The 22,279-nt window shown below is 44.2% G+C and overlaps 1 protein-coding gene across 14 annotated transcripts in view; it reads left to right on the forward strand.

Annotated features, from left to right (window-relative positions):
* Positions 1-22,279, forward strand: part of DTNB (dystrobrevin beta) — a 292,810-nt gene that overhangs the window by 173,788 nt on the left and 96,743 nt on the right. For all 14 annotated transcript variants that reach the window (XM_045286980.1, XM_045286982.1, XM_045286984.1 and 11 more), the window contains exon 9: positions 11,063-11,140. In XM_045286980.1, the coding sequence (XP_045142915.1) occupies positions 11,063-11,140 (78 nt within the window). The remainder of the gene's footprint in view (positions 1-11,062; positions 11,141-22,279) is intronic.

Raw genomic sequence — 22,279 nt, forward strand, 5'->3', positions numbered from 1 at the left:
TCTTGGCCTATGTAAATGAATGCTTCTAGTGCTTCATTAGCTTGTTGAAACATTTCAATAGGTATTCTGTCAAATTTCAGTGCCTTGGTTTTTTCTAATGCCTTCATTGCAGATTGAACCACTTCCTTTAAAACGATCATTTTTTATCATATGCTACCTCATGAAATGATTGGATCTTAAAAAATGATTTTTGGCACAATTATCTACATTTTCCTTTCATCTTTTTAAAAGATCGGATTTAATACATATAACATATCACTCCATATTTCAATCATGTCAGTAGAATTACACAAGTGTTACTGCAATCAGTTTCCAACCATTCCTTTTCTACCAGGACTCCTTGACGTCATCTCCCTTGTACCCACCTACCACCAGTGCCCCCCGCCCCGAGCCCCTTATTCTACCTGCTGCCCCTATAGGTTCATCAATCCTGGGGTCCATATACAGAAAGACCTGTAACACAAATTCAAGAGGGTGACCCCCCAGTGACATAACACATCTGAGATGACCCTCAAATATGAACAAACAAACAGAAAATGATGACACCAGATCAGGCCTAAGATGCAGGGGGTTGGGGGGAGCGGGGGTGGTCAACTGACAAGGTTTGAACCCTTCAAGTCAGGTTTAACCTTCTGATCTTCTCTGGTCATCTCTCCAATGCACCCTGTTTAGTAACCTTTCCTCCCATCCCTCCATCCTGGATAGAGGGAGATCCCCAGAGGCTTATTGACTAGCGGTGGGTAGTCCTATTCCCAGAAAGAATTACAGTCACAGAAGGCCACCCGCAGTCTGCTTGGTCCTAAAGGGCTTCTGACTGGGCATCAACTTACTGACAGGGAGAGAGCAAGTGATGGCTAGAAGGGCCATATTAAGTAAAGTAATTAACTACATTGATAGTGTATTAACTGCTCTTTTGTGGTTTTCCTTGTAGGGTTATAGATATTATTATCCTATCACATACAGTATTACATCATATGACAAAATATTATATAGCAGGGGTGCCAAACTGGCAGCCTGCAGGCCACATGCAGCCCCCAAGGTGATTTTTGGTGACCCACGATGCTCTGAAATAAAATGTAGTGAAGGAATTGTATGTACGGTATTGCCTTGATCTCCCCTAAGCGCTATTTTCTTCATAACAATTTTTGCTATTTTCATTTTATTTCAGAGCATCGCGGGCCACAAAAAATTACCTCGGGGGTCTGCATGCGGCCCACAGGCTGCCAGTTTGACAACCCTGTTATATAGTATACAATAGCTAATAATGTCATTACTCTGTCCCTGGAAAATAAGGTATCAAAAACTAAATATAATAGAAATGTTAGTTCTTATACATTCCTTACTCCTATATGTCCCACAGCATGGTGAGTGCTGATAATCAGCAAATATTGACTTCGTACACCATCCTATGCCAGCTACTTGGAATATCTATTAGGAAGATAGGAAGATGACATATATATCTTGCAATCTAGTAAAAGAGAGAGTCTAGCCTAGCCAAGGTCTTTTCTTTCTTTTAGGGATGTGGTGGGGATGGTGGGAAAATGTGGGGCTTCTGATCTGCTCCAGCCCTTTAATAGGTGTACTGAGAGCCTCCATGCCCTGCTCGTCCCCCCCTGGTGTGTTTGTCAGACTCTCCTCTCAGTCTGCTTTCTCAGTGACTTTATCTTTTATACAGGCTTTCTGGAGAACTTTTGGCATTTTTATTATATAAAATAAATATATTTTTTTTTCTTTGAAATTATGGAAGATTATGAGAAGTACAGTTATGGAAGATTTTGAGAAGTGCAAGAAAATATAAAGAAGTAGGGGGAAATGCTTATAATTACATTTTGGCATATTTCCCTAACATGTTTGACGATGTGCTGACTGCATTATTTTTGTTAAGACCACACTGTATGTGTATGTGTTTAAATAATTTATATTTTATTTCATAGGGTTTTTCTTAAGGTAGAACAAATAGTATATTAAAAATTTTAAATACAGTGTCTGATATACGTACCAAGAATTCAATAAAAGTTAGCTATTTGTAGTTGCTATCATGCCCTTGTTATTTATTTCCTACATACTATTTCCCATGTAATTAAAAGGTCTTCGTAAGCATTCTTTTTAATGACAGCATAATATCCTATAATTATGGAGGTATCTTGCTAGACTTTAACTTTATTTTGTGTTTAAACAGTTAATTCGTTTCCAAAATAATACCTATAAATAATACTACCCTGAATATCTTTTAGTGTAAATATATCATGCGTCTGCTTGATTCTGTGAAGTCAATCCCTAGAAGAAGAGGTACAGGTCCCCTATGTGAGCGTTTATTAAGGTCTTTGGTGTACATCTTGCTTAAGTTTATGCTTCTACCCTGAATGGGTGATAGAGTAAGGGTCTATTTTAAACCAGCTCCAGCTTTAGGGATTAACCTCCATTAAAAAAAAATATATATATATATGTATATATATATTAGTTTTATATGGAAAATGCTCTTTTTTTACTAATTTCTTTGCTCAGTCATAATGTAAAAACATGCTTGTTTATGAGCTATTTGAATTTTCTATTTTTTTGTTAAACTGTATTTTCCTTTTGTCCATGTATTGAAATCTTAATGTTTTATTAGGATTTCATATGAACCGCTTATATACTAAGGCTATTAATTTTATTGCTCTATCATATATTTAGATATTTTCCTATTTTTTTTCCTCTTCTGATTATTTTGTTTAACAATGTAAATATTTGGTCTTTTTCCTTTTTGATTTTTCATTGCTTTTGAGCTTTGAAATGTCTATAGAGCCATATGTTTTCTTCTAATTTACATAAATATTTTATATTTAGTTCTTTTAAAACCTTGGAAATATACTCTCCTATACGGCGTAGGATAATCTCAAGACTTCTCCACAGTCCATGGCAGTTTTTCTTCGGGAAGTCCTCACTACCTTCTATTCTAATGATTTGTTCCAGATTGTCTTCTTAAGTTTTCTTTTTAACTTTTATCCCAGTAGTGCCTACCACATTGTAGAGACTCAACAAAGGTTTGATTAATGAAAGGAGGAAATGTACGATTATATGCGATTTGTGCTGGCAGGTTTTTAAAGGCAGGAGCGATTCTTCATCTTTCCTTCCCTTTATGAGCCATAAGAAACTGTGCAAATTCAGTTTCACGTTGGGCTATATTCCAGATGGCCCACCACCAGGAATTGGAGAGCTCTGGTCATCTGAGAACAAACATGGAAGTGAGTTGTACCAGCAAGCTAACTTTTCACAGGAGGCAAATTTGCCGAGTAACCAAAGCTCGGCCTTTTTACCAGCCCACCTTTTCACTGGCTATTCCTCCAGAACTATTTGGGGACATAGCCTTGCTGGTATAGCGGCTGCCTGTTGAACTGCTCTACACAAGGTCAGCTGTTCGAAATCACCTGCCACTTTGTGGGAGAAAAATGGGTTTTCTACTCCCATAAAGAATTACAGTCTGAGTTCCCCCTTTTTTATACCCCAGCTTTGCCCAAATAAATGAGCTTGATCAGAAAAAAAAAAAAAGAATTACAGTCTGGGAAACCCACAAAGGGCAGTTCTACCCTCTCCTGTAGGGTCACAATGAGTCAGCATTGACTCAATGATAGTGAGTTTGATTTTTATCTTGCTCCACCTGAAAACAAAAGAGGTGGGGGGGGGGGGGAAAGTATCTTTCTACTGATCAAAATACTCTGCTGTTTCTATTAAAACCAAGCCTGTTGTCATACAGTCTCTTCTGACTCATAAGATCTGTGGTCGTTACATAAGTTCATGTCAACCTGAATATATATAAAAGTTTAGGGGTGGAGTCTGGTCTGTCAATCAGGTCACAACCTAATAGTGACTCCTTGTGGGCTTGGCCTTCTCATGAGGACCTTGGGAACCTACCCCCACCCCCTTTATCTTCCTGGTGGCTGACCCTGATGGCTGCCAGAGCCCTGGAGATGCGTTCACCGCCATTGGATCCACAGGACTTGGCACCCACCTGCCTGTGATATTCCTGCTGCATCATTGTATGTGGCTTTGTGAGTCTGAAGAGGGACTTTTGGACTAGTATCAGACTATGGACTTGAGTTGGACTGGGCTGGGATGATTTCTTGATATACAATTACTCCTTGATATAAAGCTCTTTCTTTTGAGTGTCTTTGGGTTTGTTTCTCTAGTCAACTGGGCCTAACACAGGGACCCTGCAAGGCAAGGTAGAACTGCTTCATGTTCCCTCCAAGTTGCACGTTTGTCAGAAGCAGACTGCCACCCCTCTTTCCCACAGAGCAGCTAGTAGGTTCAGACTATTGGCCTTTGCTTAGCAGCTGAGCTTCTCAGCGCTGGGCCAGCACAGTATCTACTGTTCCAATGAGGACATTCAGATGTTACATGAACTCCATACTCCTATTTCCAACTGCTTTGTCTATCTGTACTCAAGGAACCTTGGTGGCATCATAGATTATGAGTTTGGCTGTTTATCACAAGGTTGACAGTTTGAGCCCACCAGCTGCTCCCCAGGAGAAAGATGAGGCTTTCTATTCCATAGAGATTTATAATCTTGGAGGGAAAAAAACAAACCCAAACAATTCAACTCTTTCCTGTAAAGTCATTATGAGTCAGAATTGACTTGATAGCAGTGTTTGGGTTTTGCATTTTTACCTGTACTAACCAATGGCACTGCAAATGTAGTAATTTCTGCAAATTGTAATAATTGCAAATGTAAAAACTGATTCACCTATATCCTCCTGTTCTTCCTATTTGCATACCACCAATCCAACACCAAACTCTGTTTTCCCCTCTTAGATTCCCTAACTTGATTATTATTCTGTCACTACTGCTATCTACCCAGTTGTCAAGATGAAATGCTGTTAGTTTTTACTCCTCAGCCCCACATATATTAATCAGCCCCCTCTTCTCTTTTACTTCATCTCCATAGTGGTTTTTCCTTTATTCTGCTTCCTATCTGCCTTACCATTATGTATCCTCAGGACTAGTAGTATAGAGAATTTTGATAAACTCTTAACTGGTCTCCCAACTTCCATGTCTTCGTCTTTCTTTTTTTTTTTTCTTTTGTAACTGGCATTTTATTGGTTGTTTTGAGATCAGTGCAGAGACATTATGAACAATTTGTACACAATCCTTAATGCATGTACCAAAATCCTAAAATGGCATGTAGATAAAATTCGTTTATAAATTCCAGTGACTTTCCAGCTTTAAATTTAGAGGCAAATTTTAAAAAGATTATCAAGTGCCATTATCTTCAAATGCTTGGTAAACTTACATCTTAAGTCCCACTAATTCACAACTCAGTGTCACACACACTACACACTCAAATGTTCAGTCCTTCACAGCACGTAACAAAGTGATCGAGAACATGGGACTACCACTACCAGGTGTTACAGAATGCACAGTTCTGACAAGAGCCGTGATGGCAGAATGGTTTTCAGACCCAATTCTTTTAAGAGAACAAATGTGGAAACAAAATTTTAAATCTTCAAGTCATGCAAATGCATGACAGTGACTCCAAATTCCATTAAGTATGTTTTGTATAAGGGATACAAAAACTTGCCCCCATCCCATGTAATGTTATGTTGACACCCAAGACAGTCAAATCTTCCCACAATTCAACATTCCACTATTTTCTGGTTGTACTAAAAAATAAACAACCAGTAAATGATTTCACATCTTTAAAAAAAGCATTTACACTAAAAAAAAAATGGGATAAATTGGGATTTCCTTCTTTAAAATGTTTCTAGAGCTACGAAAAATCTTGCATTTACAAAATAGTTGATAAAAGTATTCCTCTGGTGCGATGTAACAATGATGAGAAATGCAACTTTCCTCTAGTTCCTAAATATTTCCTCCCCGCTCCCACTACCATGACTTGAATTTGATCTTGCAAGTCTGGCTAGACCAGAGGATGTACACTGGTACAGATGGGAACTGAAAATACAGGGAATCCAGGACGGATGAGCCCTATAGGACCAGTGGTGTGAGTGGCAAAACAGGGAGGGTAGAGGGGGAATGGGTGGGAAGGAGGGAACCGATTACATGAAACTGTGTGTGACCTCCTCCCTGGGGGACAGACAGCCGAAAGGTGGGTGGGGGGAGACGTCGGACAGGGCAAGATATGACAAAATACCCATTTATAAACTATCAAGGGCTCATTAGGGAGGAGGGAGCGGGGAGGGAGGGGAAAAATGAGGACCTAATGTCGGAGGTTTGAGTGGAGAGAAAATGTTTTGAGAAATGATGTACAAATGCACTTTACACAATTGATGTGTGTATGGATTGGGATAACAGTTGTATGAGCCCCTAATAAAATGTTTTTTTTTAAAAAGTAAACAAACACTTGAGGAAAAAAAAAAAGTATTCCTCTGGATTGTACAAGAAGGGAGATAACAGGGCCCCCTGATAAGACCTGATAAACATGAATCAGACTCGGCTTCTTTTTCTCCAGCTTCATCAGAGGCTGGACTCTCCTCGTGTTTCGTTTCTCCATTTTCAGCAGGTAAATCTTTAGCTTCTTGGTCGGCGACTTCCGCCTGTTTCCCCCTTGCCCCTCTTTTCCCTTTTGCTCGCACTGTTTTGTCCCAAGATTGATCCTTTCCTGGGGCCTTTTTTGGCTTACAACCTCTCCGATCTTCTCTTCGGCTCCTCCTTCACCGCCCCTTCGGCCGAGCTGACCTTCCTCTTGGGCATCTTGGCTGTGGGGAGGGCGCTTGCAGAACACCTTCGGACCACGGGCCACCCAGAGCCTTCTCGAAGCTGGATCGCCAGGCGCTGCCGCTCTGCCCGCCGCTGCCCGAGCTGCTAGGACCTGCGGCTGGGGCGGAGTCTTCGTCTTTCTAAACCCATCCTATTGTGATTTTTTAAATGGACCTGTGCATTCTAATCCCCTCAGTCTTAAAGATTCAGATCTACTAAATTGAGGGCAGGGCTTGAATGTGTTCGTTTACAAAAAGCTTCCCAAATGATTCCTATCCATACCTCTTTTTATTTCGAGTTACCGTACCTTACTACCGATGCCTGTTCCCTGGGTGCCTGGGTTCTAGAGCTTCTTCCATCGGCTATCAAGTTACTACTTAGTAACTTCTTGGCCTTTTGTTCCCTTAGTTGCTGCAGATGGACCAGTTTGCCATTTATTTCTCACAAATTTTCCTTTTTTAAACTGGTTGGTCTCATCTATCTTCATGCCTCTCAACTCTTCTAATGTCTGTTGGATTTCCCTCTCATCGTGTATCGTCTATGGAAGTTCCCAAGAGTAATAAGTTGCTTTGTTGGTATGCCATGGGCGTCTGTTTACTCACAGTGTTTCTCAAAAACCCACAGCCACTGTATAGGAGAAAGAGAAAACTGTCACCTCCGGCAAAGATTGACAGAGTTGGAAACCCTAGGGAGCAGTTCTACTCTGTTCTATAGGGCCACCATGAGTCAGAATCGACTGGTTGGCAGTTGATTAGTTTTAGGAACCTTTAAGGTCTTTCCTAAGAAGCCTTGGCGGTATAGTGGCTACCCATTGGGCTGCAATCCCTGTGGCTGGCAGTTTGAAACCACCAGCAGATCCACAGGAGAAAGATTGGGCTTTCTATTCCCATAAACAATTACAGTCTAGACAACCCACAGGGAGTCGCTATGAGTCAGTATTAACTGGATGACAGTGAATTGTGGTTGCAGAGTTTTTTCAAGACCTTCCCTACCTACTCTTCCTCCTCCATCCCTCCAGGCAGGCTGAGCTCCTATCTGTGACTCCTCCACATTTTGTTTCTAGTCTGCTACTCTACTCATTACTTGGCATTATGATAACAATATTTGTGTACATCTGTCTCTGTATGTGATTAGGTCATTGAGATAAGGAATGCCTTATCTTTTTATGAGTTGGCACCCGTGACAAGTGCCTTTCTTTTTTATTAAAAACTAACACATCTTCTCCAAGCCCTTCTGGGACTAGCAAATCACCTTCAACCCACATCCATCTGCTTCTGCCTCATCAAACACATGGCGTTTTCTCATTAACAGAGAGGCTGCCCCAACCCTGTACCAAGTGTAGTTGGCAGTCATTGTGGTATCATGGAAATCCTCTTATCTAAGGAGACCTTGCTGGGCACGTCACTAAAGGAAGGGAGAGTATCTGCTGGCATGTGTGAGGTAGTCACCTGGTGTTACCTATTAAAGATCAACAAAACGGAGCTGATGAATTGGGCTGACTGACTGCTTTGGAAATTTCTAACTGGTACCATGACTGCCTACTTCATGCCAAAAGTATTCTCTGTAGCTGTATTTTATATGGAACATAATGCTAATTTTTTAAGGCCAGAAATCATTTTTAGTGTTTTACATCTTCTAGGAATACATTCTTACTGTGCTGTTTGCATTCACAGTGAATTGTGTCTCTTCTAATAGATCCCCTGGTGGCGTATTGGGCTGCTCACTGCAAGGTCAGCAGTTCGAAACTTCCAGCAGCTCTCCTAGAGATGAGGCTTTTGATTCCCATAAAGAGTTACCACCTCAGAAACCCCGGGAGCAGTTCCAGGCTGTCCTATAGGGTTGCTATTACTCACAATGGCAGTGAGTAATGACTCGATGGCAGTGAGTTTGGTTTTTTGGGGTATGTTTTCAAATGCCTTTTTCACGATGGACTGTCCAAGGTACTGATTTATCTAGCGAAACATGTTAGACATTAAAAAAAAATATGAAACTCGGGCAGTTATAATGATAGATTACGATGTAATTGTATGGCTTTGAATTACATATATTTATGGCTTTGATGTGTGTTATAAAATAATAGCCAAGCATGATACCTGCCAAGAGGCGGAGATGATTTTGAACATGTGGGTGACATCAGACCACACAATAAAAACACAAATCATGAAGGTTTATCACAAGGATCCATGTCGAAGGAGCTACTTTGGGGGTCTTTGTGTTCCCATTTTTCCTGTAAGAATGTCAAAAAGGAACTTGAATCCCAATATTGTTCTCTGTTTTGAAGTGAACTAGGAAAATGTCCCCTAAAGGCAGCATAACTTAATTTGGAAGTGGGTTGCTATCATAATAAATGAAAGAAACAAAGTCTACCCTGTTTTCAGAACAGTCCAGCATCTTCCTGTGGCCTCCCAGCAGGGAAAGCTAGGACCCGGGGTGTGGTTCTTCCATGGTGTGTCTCCGCCGTCTACTCAGTAACTAGGACTGGGGGCAATATTGTAAGCTCAGGACTAAAAGTCAGCTAAGTAAACGAATCTGTGTTTATTTCCCTCACGAGTTACCATAAAACAATTGATTAATTGGCCACAGCACTGCACAGCCACTAACATTCATAGACTTTAAAGTTTGTAAGCCAAGCTGGGTATCTGTCGGTAAGACAGACAGTATAATCAAGAACTCGGGGTTGGGTGCTAGCCTGGAAAGGCCTGGCTCCATTCAGAGTGTCTTACTGCGGGGCAAGATACCCAAGGAGGAATGGAGGCCATGAGCATTTGGATCAAAAGACCCAAATGAGTTTGCTATCAATTTAATGATTTTCGATCTTTCATCCTTCTGTTAAATGAGAAGTTATTATAAAAGTTGCCCTGTCCAGAAATGAAATTGCTAACAGAAGAAAAGCACAGCTCTCTGTGCATGTGTGTGCATGTATAGGTTTGTGTGTGAACTTGGGACAGAGATAGGCCAAGCCAATGCTCTCACACCAGGCATCCAGGTCCCTTGTCCCTCCAGAAAACACTTTCCCTGGGGTCTTAATGTGTCTGTACTGTGAAACATGTGAAGCAGTAAAAGCATAACTTGTACAAAAGCATTTTACATCGTGAACTCAGCTCTGCAGGTACGGAGGAGCCAGGAGGCTGTGTCTGAGCGCTCAAACAGGCGAGGGCTTTTCTGTTCTTGCTTTTGTTTTTCCCTCTGCCGTTGGTAAGTTCCTCGGAAATCACCTCTCAGGTTAGGAGGTGAGAGGTTTCCCAGAAGGAATATTTAGCAAAGAGTCTGGTTCCAAATGCCAAGTAGCTGGACTCCTGGAGAGGACGAGGGGTTGTAACAAGGGCCGAATGGTGAAAGGGTGGATTCCCTGTGATAAGTTTCCATTCATTCACTCTGGGCTCTCCCTAGGAGAAATAAGATATTGAGTCCAGGGACCCAGCAGCTAAAGATAAGTTACCAAAAATCACTCGCCTTGAAAACCACATTTGGATTCGATTAGAAAAGACCCCCAGATGAGGATGAACAACAGAAATGTCGGTGAAGGGGGACAGCAATTGGTATAAGATATGAAAATAATAATAATAATTTACCAAGGGGTCACAAGGGTGGGGAGTGGGGAAGGAGGGAAAAAGAGAAGCTGACACCCAGGGCTCAAATAGACAGTAAATATTTAGAAAATGATGATGGCAACAAACATGCTTGATACAATTGATGTATGGAATGTTATAAGAGCTGTAAGAGCCCCCAGTAACATGATTTTTGTAAAGACATTATTCCAATTAAGATATGGGTGTAAAATGTGAATTCGTTGTTTTGGTTCTGTACAAGAAATAACAAAGTTGAATGATAGTGGCCCCCAGAGCCTTGTCTTTAAACTTAACAGACCCATTGTTGCAGGAGGAAGTCCGCAGACTCAGTCTGAGGGACGGCCCTGGGATCTCTCCAAACCTCAAGCACAGCGCACCTTGATGCGCTGACCTTGGTCTCCTAACACAAACGCCACGCCCCCCGGAGTCCCTAACCCTCCTGTAGAGAAATTAAATGGCAGGAGGTAGATTCTCGTGCGCTAAAACTACAAAGACAAAGCCACCAAGTTACAGCCTGTGGTAGCGTGTTTATAACCCATTGCTTCTTATATGGCTCTGTGGGCCTGCAGCTCTGTGAGAGGGTGGGGCCCCAGCAGCCCCCCCTTACTCCCCCCCTCATTCCCCCTCCCGCTGCATTTACTTAGGCTTGCCGTATTGATTTCGCCCCACTGCAACCCGTGGGTCCCTCTGTGCTTATCAGGAATGATAGAGGGCTCGTTTGCCCTTATCACTCTTTCATTTCTCTCCCCTAGTCCTGCTGGTAATTATTAATGTAATGTAAATGTCTTTTCTTCCAGTCCTCCTCGACCTCTGACTAACATGAATGACACCATGGTTAGCCACATGTCCTCGGGAGTGCCCACCCCCACCAAGAGGTATGTTTGTCTGTGCCTGGGTCCCTGCTCAGGGGAGGTCCAGGCCCCTGCCACTGCTGTGCCGCATCCCCCACCCCCACCCCCAATCTGAGGCCCCAGGAGCAGAGCACGCCACAAGGCAGAAAGGGACTAGCTCTCCCTTGCTCCTCTTTTAACTGTCTTATTATTTTCTTCTTCTTATCTCTTGAATGTGGAACATGTAAAGGAGTCTGCTTTTGAGCAGTGCCTGAGGAGGGAACTTCATCTGTGACAAGCCATGAGCAGAGTGCCAAAGCAGACTAGGCATGTTTGAGACATAAAAAAAAGCTAAACCACAAAGCAATATTTTGACAGTCATGCGTTTCAACAATTTTGTATTTGAGTTCTTTGCATGTCAGAGATCATTTCTACATTCTGATTAGTTATATGCACTGCATTAATCCCTAAGTACACTTCTGAGTCATTCTGGATGCAGCTTTCAGCACGGAAGGTGAGACACCCCCGTCCCATGCTTTTTTTCAGTGAGGAGTTTGCTGTAGGGTCCTTCCAGGAATGAGAACTGTGTGTTCCTTTCTCCTCTTACTTCATTTACTCCAAAAATTCTTTAGGCGGGACATAAAAAGACTCTATAAAATGGCTTACATTCTATTTGATTAAGCTGTTCCAGGGTTAGAGAGAAAGAGGTGCAGAAACTGCCCCCCCCCCCAGGTTACAACCATTCTCACAGTCATCACCCAAAAAAACAAAAAGAAAAAAAATACAACCAGCAAAACAGCAAAGAAATTCCGCCCAACCCCCACTGCCGCAGTCCTTCCTGAAGAAAGCAAGCACTTCGTGACACTGCGCTGATTGCCCCAGATGACTTCAGCTGCAGAAACATTACTCTCTAGCAGCACTGGATTTCACATGCACAGAAGGGCTTCCAACCGTTTGTGGGGAAATGGAATTGAAAGGTAATTGAATTGTCCCAAGAACTTTTGGGAAAACCCCTCATATGTAATCCTTAATACTTAAAGCCAACAAGTTTTGCTCCCAGTGGCTAAAACTTCCATAGCAAACCTGCCCGTGAGAAGGATTACCTTCGTCACTTGTTAAAAACACAAGACCCCATCAGACCCAACGCATCAGAATTGAAGAGAGGAGTTCTTTCCAATGTGCTCCAGAGGAGTCTTATTTTCAAGCAGGCTTGGGAAACTACTTTAGAAGGAAGCTAAGGAGTAAACTGCTAGGCTATCCTGGAATAGAGGACCTTAAGTGCCTTAATAATACAACATCATCCAAGAGAAAAAAGAGGCTTTTTGCTCCCATCAAGATTTACAGCCTCAGAAGCCTCCTGGGGCAGTGGGCTTTGCCCACAGGGTTGCGGCGAATTGGAATCAGCTGGGTGATGGCAGTGGCCTTAGTTAGCTACACGCAGGTGTAGACCCCGGACAGGTCGGAACATCGCCCACAGCTTTGGTAGAAGGAACACTTCTAGCCAAGCAACAACCACATTGCAGAATTGTGAGGTTTATCATCGAGTAAAAATATAGGCTTTTGAGCCAGATAGTCTTGATTTCGAAGCCTGGCCCTACCCTGACTGAGGGCAAGTTTGTTATTTATCTTCAATTTTTCATCATTAAAGTATCAGTAAATGTAACAGTCAGAATAGAAACGACGTGACTATTCGCGCTTAAAGAAAAATGTAGCACGTCACCCAACAACCTGGGTGGGAATGGCTGTACGAGCATCTACTCGTCTCTGTAACCCTTACCGAAAACACACACAGTAGTAGTTAAAACAAAAACACTGCCCTCTCCCAAGGGGGACACTAATCGGATCTGTCTTGGGAGGTTTAGGTAAAGATTTAATATATTGTTTTAATATTTAGGAAGCAACCAACTTAGGAAAGAGAGGACGAATGAGGAAGAGACAAATATTTAAGAAGACCATCCCCTCAAGGAGGAACAGGAATTTTCTGGAAGAAGAAAGAGCAATTAAATTCCTCCTGCCTATTAGTTATTTCAAAGATTCCTGCCCAGTCCTTGGTTTTGTGTTTGTTTGTTCAAACACACCCAGCACTCAGGCTCAGGGAGCCCCTGTGCTGTAGTGGTTGTGTAGTGGGCCTAGATCCTCAAGGTCTGCAGTTGGAAGTGACCAGCCACTCCCTTAGAGAGTGACAGTCTCGGAATCCCACAGGGGCAGCTCTACCCTGTCCTGTAGGGCCGTGGAGAGCCAGCAGCCACTCCATGGCAGACTCAGACCCAGTTCAAGGATTTTTCCATTTCAAATCCTGGAACACCAGATGGGTTATCGAAAGAAGTCCGTGCACAGGTTCATGTGAGTGTTTGAAACCCCATCGATTGAGTAGGATTTCACCTTTTTGCCTTTATTCTGCTCTTCATTGAGCAGCTTTGTCACTCACTCCTGAGCACCCAAGGGCCCTAAGGGTCTGGAGACATCAGATGTGCTGGATCCGGTGACCAACCACCAGCACTGAGTGTATTGTAGGGGTGGTCTCTCTGGACAGTGTTTCTTTGCTGGAGGAGACTGGGGGAAATGATGTCAGCACCGCGGTAACCACAGCCACCTTGTAGAAGGCATCACCAGACTCATAGGCTAGGCTAGATCTTGCTCTGTTAAAACCCCTGGCTCAATCCCAAGTGGCCGTTGCAATTGCTGTGCTTGAAAGCTTCTTGCTTTGTGCAGGATAGCCAACCTGAGATTTTCTTTAGTGTTTCAACTAACAACTTTCAAGTACCCTTTGCCAGACCTAACAATGGCTATTATATGCTCTCTAGCTACTCATCCATTTACCAAAGGTGGACAAAACCCTTAGCCAACCAGAAAAGACTGTTGACCTTTGTTTTGAGGGGGGTGGGGAGTTTGTTTTGTTTTTTTAGAAAGTTGAGCCTTGCAGCTGACCAAAATGCTTGGGTGCAGGTGATGTGAGAACACGTTAAATTTTAGAAGAGTTTAATTTATATTTGGTATGAGAGGATGACATAACATTTAAATATTAATTGAACCATTCATTAGCTTCTTGATAATGCTGGTCATGGCCCCAGGTACCAAGTAGTCTACGTTTCCAGACAGTATTCTGTTTGCTTCCTCAAGGCCTCAGCCGTTTTCCATGCCTCCTGTGAATATCTGCAGATCTGGTCTCCAGAGTTTGTGGAGAGCCAGGACAGGCACATGATCACACTCACGGAGCTTCTCTCTCCCGAGGCCGGGGACCCTCCAGGGGATGAAACCTCTGCAGAAACAGGGTCTGTTTTAGAACACATCACTTCCTGAGGCATACGTCACTGGATCAGACAAGAGCATGCCCAGGAATAAAAAACGCAAGAAAAAAAATGAAGAAATTGGGTTTCTGCCTTCTCAGCGGGCAATGTGTATCAAAATCATAGTGCTCAAGAGAATAGTGTATTTGTTCACATACAAGACCGCCTCAAGTGTAAGGGAGCCCTAGTTTTTAGAGAAGCAAACCGTCTGCGTGGCAGGGGGGCTGACCGCTGTGTGAGGCTCTGTTTCTGAGAGGGACTCCTCAAGCTAGAGTACTGTGTGCTCCACAGTGGGCCTTTAATAGTCCTGTCCTGCTGTCTCTGTGCATGAAAATACATTTGGACTTTGCCTTAGATTAAGTACTGTTCTTGGGGCTTGCTTGCTTTGAAAAGAATGAGAATAGTGCATTTCAAAACAAGCCAACAACAAAAAACTGGATAAGAAATTAATAAAAAACAGGTGAAACTTTAAAAGAGGCTTAAAACCTTCTCCCCGTGTTTTCCGCTCAGGCTTGCTTCGAGTTCTGTTCATCCCCATAGTTCAGAGAGTGAATTGTGTTGTTTTTAAGTCCTTGTACGATTTTAAGTCATACCTCATATTCAGACCCTTAAGGAAAACAAGGTAGTATTTTGGGTTTTTAACTGCCTTATAGAGCTTTAGCTTTAGTTATGAATGCTTAGGCCTTTACATTATGCCTTGCATTATGCATTGGGTTGGTATATTCATTATACCAACTTTTTATAGTTATACCAACACTTTTAATTTCAAGTTAGTAAAACACTCTCAAGAAGGCACAAAGACAGAGTAGCCCAGCGCAGACAGGGAAGGCTTAGTGTGGATCACAAAAGCCACTCCAGTGCCACCAGGCAGGGGTTCCATCTCCACCTCTTGGCTTCTTCTCCAGGGGGCGCCATCCTCACTCCCTCCCGCTGCGGAACAGCTTCCCCCCATAGCACTGGTACCTGCCTCCCACTCGCATCTCACAGGGATGCCATCCCGCGGGGTGCCTTCCCTCTCAGGTTTCAAATAGAAAAATTCAAGAAAGAAGCCTATTGCCCTGGACTGTATCACTGTCCATTGGTGATGTGGATTGGCCAGGCCCGTAGACCTATCTTGTCCCCCAAAATGAGAGTTATACTGTCTGAAAAGAAGAGCAATCCTGGGCAAAAGGAAATCATAGAGGACCTTAGCAGACCGCCTCTTTGCTACGCAGCACACAGCTCTGGGCAAACGCACACACCTGCACACACGTATATGCTCTTGCCCACAAACACTTCCCCTTCCAGAACGGCCCTCTTTCAGGGAATGCAGTTCTCCACACGTGTTTGCACCCTCCCAGTTATTTTATCCACCTCTTAAAGTCAGCCCTGGGTCCAGAAGATCTGGGTGAAGTCCCGTCTGTCCAGTTCACGTCTAGGTATGTCTTTTTTGTAATTCATTAACCTATGGATCCAATGATAAATGTTAACCCCTCCCACAGTTCCAGTCTACCAGGACCTCTCTCTCGCTGCACTGAGTCAATTCCAACTCATAGCAACCCTGTAAGACAGAGTAGAATTGCCTCTGTGTGTTTCCAAGACTGTCCCTTTATGGGAGTAAAAAGCCTCATCTTTCTGCTGCAGAACAGCTGGTGGTTTTGAACCGCTAACCTTATGGTTAGCAGTCCAATACATACACACTACACCACCAGGGTTCCTTAGGGATTTGAAAATAGGGTATTAGCAATTAGGAAAATCGCCCATTTAGAGAAGTAGGGAAAGCGAAGTGGCAGGTAACATGGTATTTTAAGCCACATTTGTTTGTGTTCCCTTCAGAAACACCCTTAAAATGACAGTCAAGGAATTTTTTTTTAAAGGGGAAAACCCATGAAGACAAAAGGAGAAAGAAATGATAGCAGCAAAATCTTGGAAGACACAAAGTAGATGGATTAGGGGTAACTGATTTAACCAACCGAGAAAGCGAACAGCTTCAGTTGGCAGTGGAAGAAGGCCCCAAGAAGGGCCATGGCAGGAAGGTTAAGGAGTGAAAGCCATGACAGTGGGATACTCGAGGGAGGGTGTTCTCAGAATGATGGCTTGTATGAGCAGCACTGAGAGCCCCAGACCTGGGTGAGTGGGCACTGGTACAATCCAACTCAAAAAAACCCAAGTTGCCTTCAATACCATATATACTCATGTATAAGCTGAGTTTTTCAGCACATTTTTAATGAAGTTTTTGTGGTAAAATTAGGTGTCTCGGCTGATATTCGGGTCAGCTTATGCTGGAGTATATATGGTATCTCACTCTTGGTCTCAGGCAGTTGGATGAGGGGTTCTCTTAATAAACCTATCTGACCTGTTATTCTCTGTTGACTTTCAGAGAAGCCATCTCTATCTCTTAAAATAAGGAGCGCAGGTGGCATAGTGGGTTATACATTGGGTTGCTAACCACAAGGTCAGCAGTTTGAACCCACCAGCCACTTCTGGGGAGAGAGATGAGGTTTTCTACTCCTGTAAAAATTTACAGGCTTGGAAACCCATGGGGGCAGTGCTACTCTGTCCTATAGTGTCCCTCTGAGTCCAGATCAATTCAATGGCAGTTAGTAAAATATTGTACAACATCACATTGAAGACGAACAGGTGTCTATTCTGTTGTTGTTTTGATGTTTTCGCCTCAAGGTGCCAGAAACTTCAACCATAAGGAGCATAAAATCGAAGTCCCCAAATCCTATCGCTCAGGCTATAATTTACATAACTGCATTCCTAGTAACTATGCAGCAGAGACTGATGTGGACCTGCCTTAGGATGGAGAGAGTATTGCTACCACCCACACATCAACTTAACTCAGCTAGTTTCAATCAGCATTACATCCACTTCCTGTATTGGTTTCTGTTTTAGCCAGAACTTTTGGTTATAAATGACAGAAACTCAATTTGAATGAGCTGGGGGTGGGAGTGGGTGGGGGAGAAGATTTGTGTTTGTTTTCATAGTCAAACCGAACAGGCCGAGGGGGTGGGTCTGAGCCTTGGTGACGACCAGAGCGAGGGCGCTCAACTCATCAAAGGCACTCCCTGTCTCCCCATCCCCCTTCCTCTCCCCTTATCCTTGCTCCTCTCCATCTTTTAGCTATAGTCCCTAATATAACTAGCTTTGTCACACAATTGGGGTGGTGACCATAGCCTTTGCATTCAATTTCAGAACCTAGAGAGATTGCCCTTCTTAGCTCCAATTTGAAAGCTACCATTCGAAATTCCAGTTAATCCAGCTTGGACCGTGTTCCCTCCCCATGGGGTTTCTGTTTGGTAGCATCCCCTAAAATGACACAGCTGGATGTGTGGAAACCAGTTCTCAAAAGAAAGTGCCGCACCCCCTATAGAAGTTAGCGGCGTTGAAAAGACACGGCTAGAGGCGTCTGTTTCAGGTGTTCCTGCATTCATGTGCAGGCATGTGAGTGAGTGGGTCCCTTCGCTTGCAGAGATTCATTTCAGGACAACCTGTTTTCTCTCTGTCACCACGTTTCCTTGCTCTCAGGATAGTTATTATACAAGGAGGCTTCAGAACAATGGAAAATGGATTTGCCTATCAGTTACAGTTTGCCGCCAACTTTTTGAAGCCTCTCTTCCCATTCTTTTATATTTGGTTGATAAAGATGGCTTGTGTTGGGACATCACACATCACCTTTGGGGCTGTACCAAGGTGTAAATACTAGAGCCACCAGCTCGGCCTGTTCACCAATTTCCAGAACTCTGAGGTAAGGGCAAGATTCTATCAGTGTGAACTTTTTCCATTTAAGACCGGTGTCACAAGAAGGAGCTTCCCAGAAGCTGCCATGGTATAAATACTATTTTTGAGCCATGGAAACTCGACCAAGTTAAGCGACGAGCTGCATCTTAATGATATTGAAATGCCTTTCTGATGGGGTGCCAAGGCAGCACGACGATCAGCTACAGGAGGCGACTTTCTTTTTTTTTTTTAAACATTTTATTAGGGGCTCATACAACTGTTATCCCAATCCATACACACATCAATTGTGTAAAGCGTATTTGTACATCATTTCTCAAAACATTTTCTCTCCATTTAAACCCCCGACATTAGGTCCTCATTTTTCCCCTCCCTTCCCACTCCCCCCTCCCGCATGAGCCCTTGATAGTTTATAAATGGGTATTTTGTCATATCTTGCCCTGTCCGACTTCTCCCTTCATCCACTTTTCGGTTGTCTGTCCCCCAGGGAGGAGGTCACACACAGTTCCATGTAATCGGTTCCTTCTTTCCTACCCATTCTCCCTTTACCCTCCCTGTTTTGCCACTCACACCGCTGTTCCTATAGGGCTCATCCATCCTGGATTCCCTGTATTTTCAGTTCCTATCTGTACCAGTGTACCTCCTCTGGTCTAGCCAGTCTTGCAAGATAGAATCCGAGTCATGGTAGTGGGAGCGGGGAGGAAACCTTTAGGAACTAGAGGAAGGTTGTATTTCTCATCATTGTTATATCGCACCCTGACTGGCTCATCTCCTCCCCGAGACCCCTCTGCAAGGGGATCTCCAGTGGCCTACTAATGGGCTTTGGATCTCCACTCCACACTCCCCCCATCATTCACTATGGTAAGATTTTTTTGTTCTGATGATGCCTTACACCTGATCCCTTCGACACCTCGTGGTTGCATAGGCTGGTGTGCTTTTTCCATGTGGGCTTTGTTGCTTCTGAGCTTGATGGCCGCTTGATTGCCTTAAAGCCTTTAAGACCCCAGACGCTATACTTTCTGATAGCCGGGCACCATCAGCTTTCTTCGCCACATTTGCTTATGCACCCATTTGTCTTCAGTGATCCGTTCGACACCCCGTGATCACACGAGGCGACTTTCTTTAGGACCACACACCACAAAGATGCCAGGGACACTGAGAAAGGAGGCGGCATGAAATCGGACTAGCTGGACACTGCCCTGGGACTCAGTGCACGGCTCCTCCTCCCCACTCATGAAATGAGAAAGGCAGAATTGGTTTGCAAAGCAACAATTCACATGGCCTTCAGCATGGTCATGAAGCAACTAGTTGGTGTGAATTCTTTATGAAGATCTCTCCAAGTCAACACAGGAATGATTCTGCTCTCCCTCCTCTCTCGGAATGACAGCAAAGCGGTGTAATTGAAAATTAACACATAATCCTATGGAGCGCAGGGTCCTCAGTGCTGGCAGACGTCCAGAGTCCATCGGAGGGCCTGGGCTGGCTGCCAATTTTTAGCTGCTTCTGGCTTGAGATTAAATTTCATTTCCATTCAAGCATTTAAGGTAAAACCGTTGCCAGTTCTAATTCAAGTTAGTACAAACAGAGAAGCTTGAGTATTTCCAAGTCCATCCTTTAAAACCGTAGTCTGAAAAATGGAAGCTGACAGCAGCCTGGTAATTACTAGCTCGTTCCCTCCTCTCAGGCTGAGGTTTGAAGTCCTGAAGGTAAGCACATAGCACATCATGGCCTGTCAGCCGAGTGCCGGGGAAGGCAGGAACGGGTGTGGGAGGGGGGAGACCCCGAATTCACCATTGCCGGGCTCAGATTGAGATCCCGGTGAGCTGGATGGGAAGGCTGGTTCTGGGGGGTTAGGATGTGGGGGCTGGGGGAGAGAAGGGCTGAGAGTGCAGGTGTTTTCCCGGCTTGAGTTTAAGTACCTTTGATCAAAATCAGGAGGAAGATTTGGACAAGAAGATTAAGAGGTTAGGATAACTTCAGGGTAGCTGTGGGACATGTCCCTGGAGCCCTGATGGTTTCGAGTTAGGCTGCTAACCACAAGGTCTTGCTGCCCTTGAGTCAGTTCTGAATCACAGCAGCCCCTTCGGGCCATGTAGAAGTGCCCCTATGGGTTTCCGGGAGTAGAAAGCCTCTTTATGCTGCAGAGCGGCTGGTGGTTTCAAACTGCTGATCTCATACCCCACTACAGTACCAGAGCTCCTTAGCCACAAGGTCAGCTGTTCAAAACCACCTGTTGCTCTGAGGGAGAAAGGTGAGACATTTTACTCCTGGCAAGAGTTACAGTCTCAAAAAAAGTTACAGTCTCAGGAACCCATAAGGCAGTGGTTCTCAACCTGTGGGTTGCGAACCCTTTGGGGGTCAAACAAACCTTTCACAGGGGTTGCCCAATTCATAACAGTAGCAAAATGACAGTGATGAAATAGTAACAAAAATGTTTTTATGGCTGGGGGGTCACCAACACATGAGGAACTGTCTGAAAGGGTCGCAGCCTGAGGAAGATTGAGAACCACTGCCTTACGGGCACTTCTCCCCTGCCACATGGGGTTGCTGTGAGTCAGAGTCGAATCGATAGCGGAAAGAGAGTGGAACAGGTCATAATGTGAGTTCTCATCCAGCTTCTTCTGCTACTTTAGATTCACATTAATATCTACCTCCACCACTGCCCACACACCCCAGCCATATGCTTAGGAGACACTTCACTGGAGTTTCTCTTGGCAGCCTCCTGCAGCTTCCCTGCCACCGTGGTGTGGGTCAGCTGACGCCCAGCGTGACGCTGAGATGCCAGTGGTTGAGCATGCTCAGACCTACAGTGCTGAACCGTGTCATTTTCATTCCACTTAAAAGCACACTATTACCACGTTTAGTTGATTTTAGGCGATAAAAGCAAACTTGAAAACAGATCGATGCTGTGGCCCAGATGTTTGCCGTTTCCTTGAATATTACTAGTACCCCTTCCACTGTGCCCCCGCCCCAAATCCATTATTTTCTCTGCATGCAGAGGGACCCCTCTGAAATGCAAATGTGGCCGGGAGTGAACTTCCTAATGACTGTTCTACCCTTGGCAGCTGTCTAGGAGCTTCGTGGTCTTTTGTGCTGAACACTTGAACTGCGGCCTGTATGCGTCTTTCATTTGATCACAGTTTAATTGAAGCAGCCTCCTGTGACTAGTCACAATATAGGTCCACAGGATAAAGTGTCTAAACTCTTCAGTCGGACCATTTGTGAGCTGACCCTCGCTGGCCTCGCTCCAGCCCCACGTGATCCTACTCTCTCTACCTGGTATCTACACTGAGATTGACTTCAGTTGTTTAGGGATCTAAGCAGATGTTTACATATGCAGGCTTCTGCTTGGAGTGCCGGTCTCCATCCTTTCTCCCCTTACTTTCTCCATCTACTTCTTTCTCAAGGTAGCTTCCGCGCCTCCTGCAAGTTTTCCCGAATACCCTTAAGCTAAATGATGTTATTCTCCTGTGCTGCTTGGCACATCCTCCATGTCATCGCACCGGTGCTATTTGTCAGTGCCTTTCTAGGCCAGGAACTCAAAACGAATTCCTTCTCTCCCAACCTCCTCTCTGCTGCTTGCCTCTTAATCAGCCCTTCCTCTGCTGGGAACAAGGTTTTCTTCTTCGATTATTTCCCACAAGTCACATCCTGGTGCCTAGCTGTTCCACTCAAGGCAGGTAATAAAGGTGAGAAAGAACCCGGCGAGTGCATTTACATACCTAGCTCATAATGAAACACAGCTGAACACGAGAAGTGTCCATCAGGGAAGCCTGATCATTCACTGACCGGCAGGTCCTTAATTTCATTGTCGTCGGCTCACCACCCCATCAAGACGAGGCACCCTCGTTAGGCCACAGCAGCCCAGTTGGATGGTGGTGAGAACTCACAGCGAGTTCCATGGCCACTCCTGCTCCTTCACCCACTCTGCCTTCTGAGCGGGCCTGAGAAGCTGCAGGGAATCTTGCGCAGCATTGCACTTCTTTTTGTCTGTCTCCAAGGTTCTCTTAGGATAGCCATGTTTTTGTTCTTCATCAGCTTGTAACACAGTGAGGGCATAGACCGTTGAGTTTCCCCAGAACTGAGTAGATTGCATAATATTGCCACCTGTGAGGCCGGGCGCTCTTATAAGGGTGCCTCCCCCATATCTCTCTCTCTCTCTCTCTCTCTCTCTCTC

The sequence above is a fragment of the Echinops telfairi genome, unplaced genomic scaffold (genome assembly GCF_000313985.2).
Source record: "Echinops telfairi isolate 266 unplaced genomic scaffold, ASM31398v2 ScPeMD7_9;HRSCAF=40, whole genome shotgun sequence".
In the NCBI taxonomy this organism is placed as follows: Eukaryota; Metazoa; Chordata; class Mammalia; order Afrosoricida; family Tenrecidae; genus Echinops; species Echinops telfairi.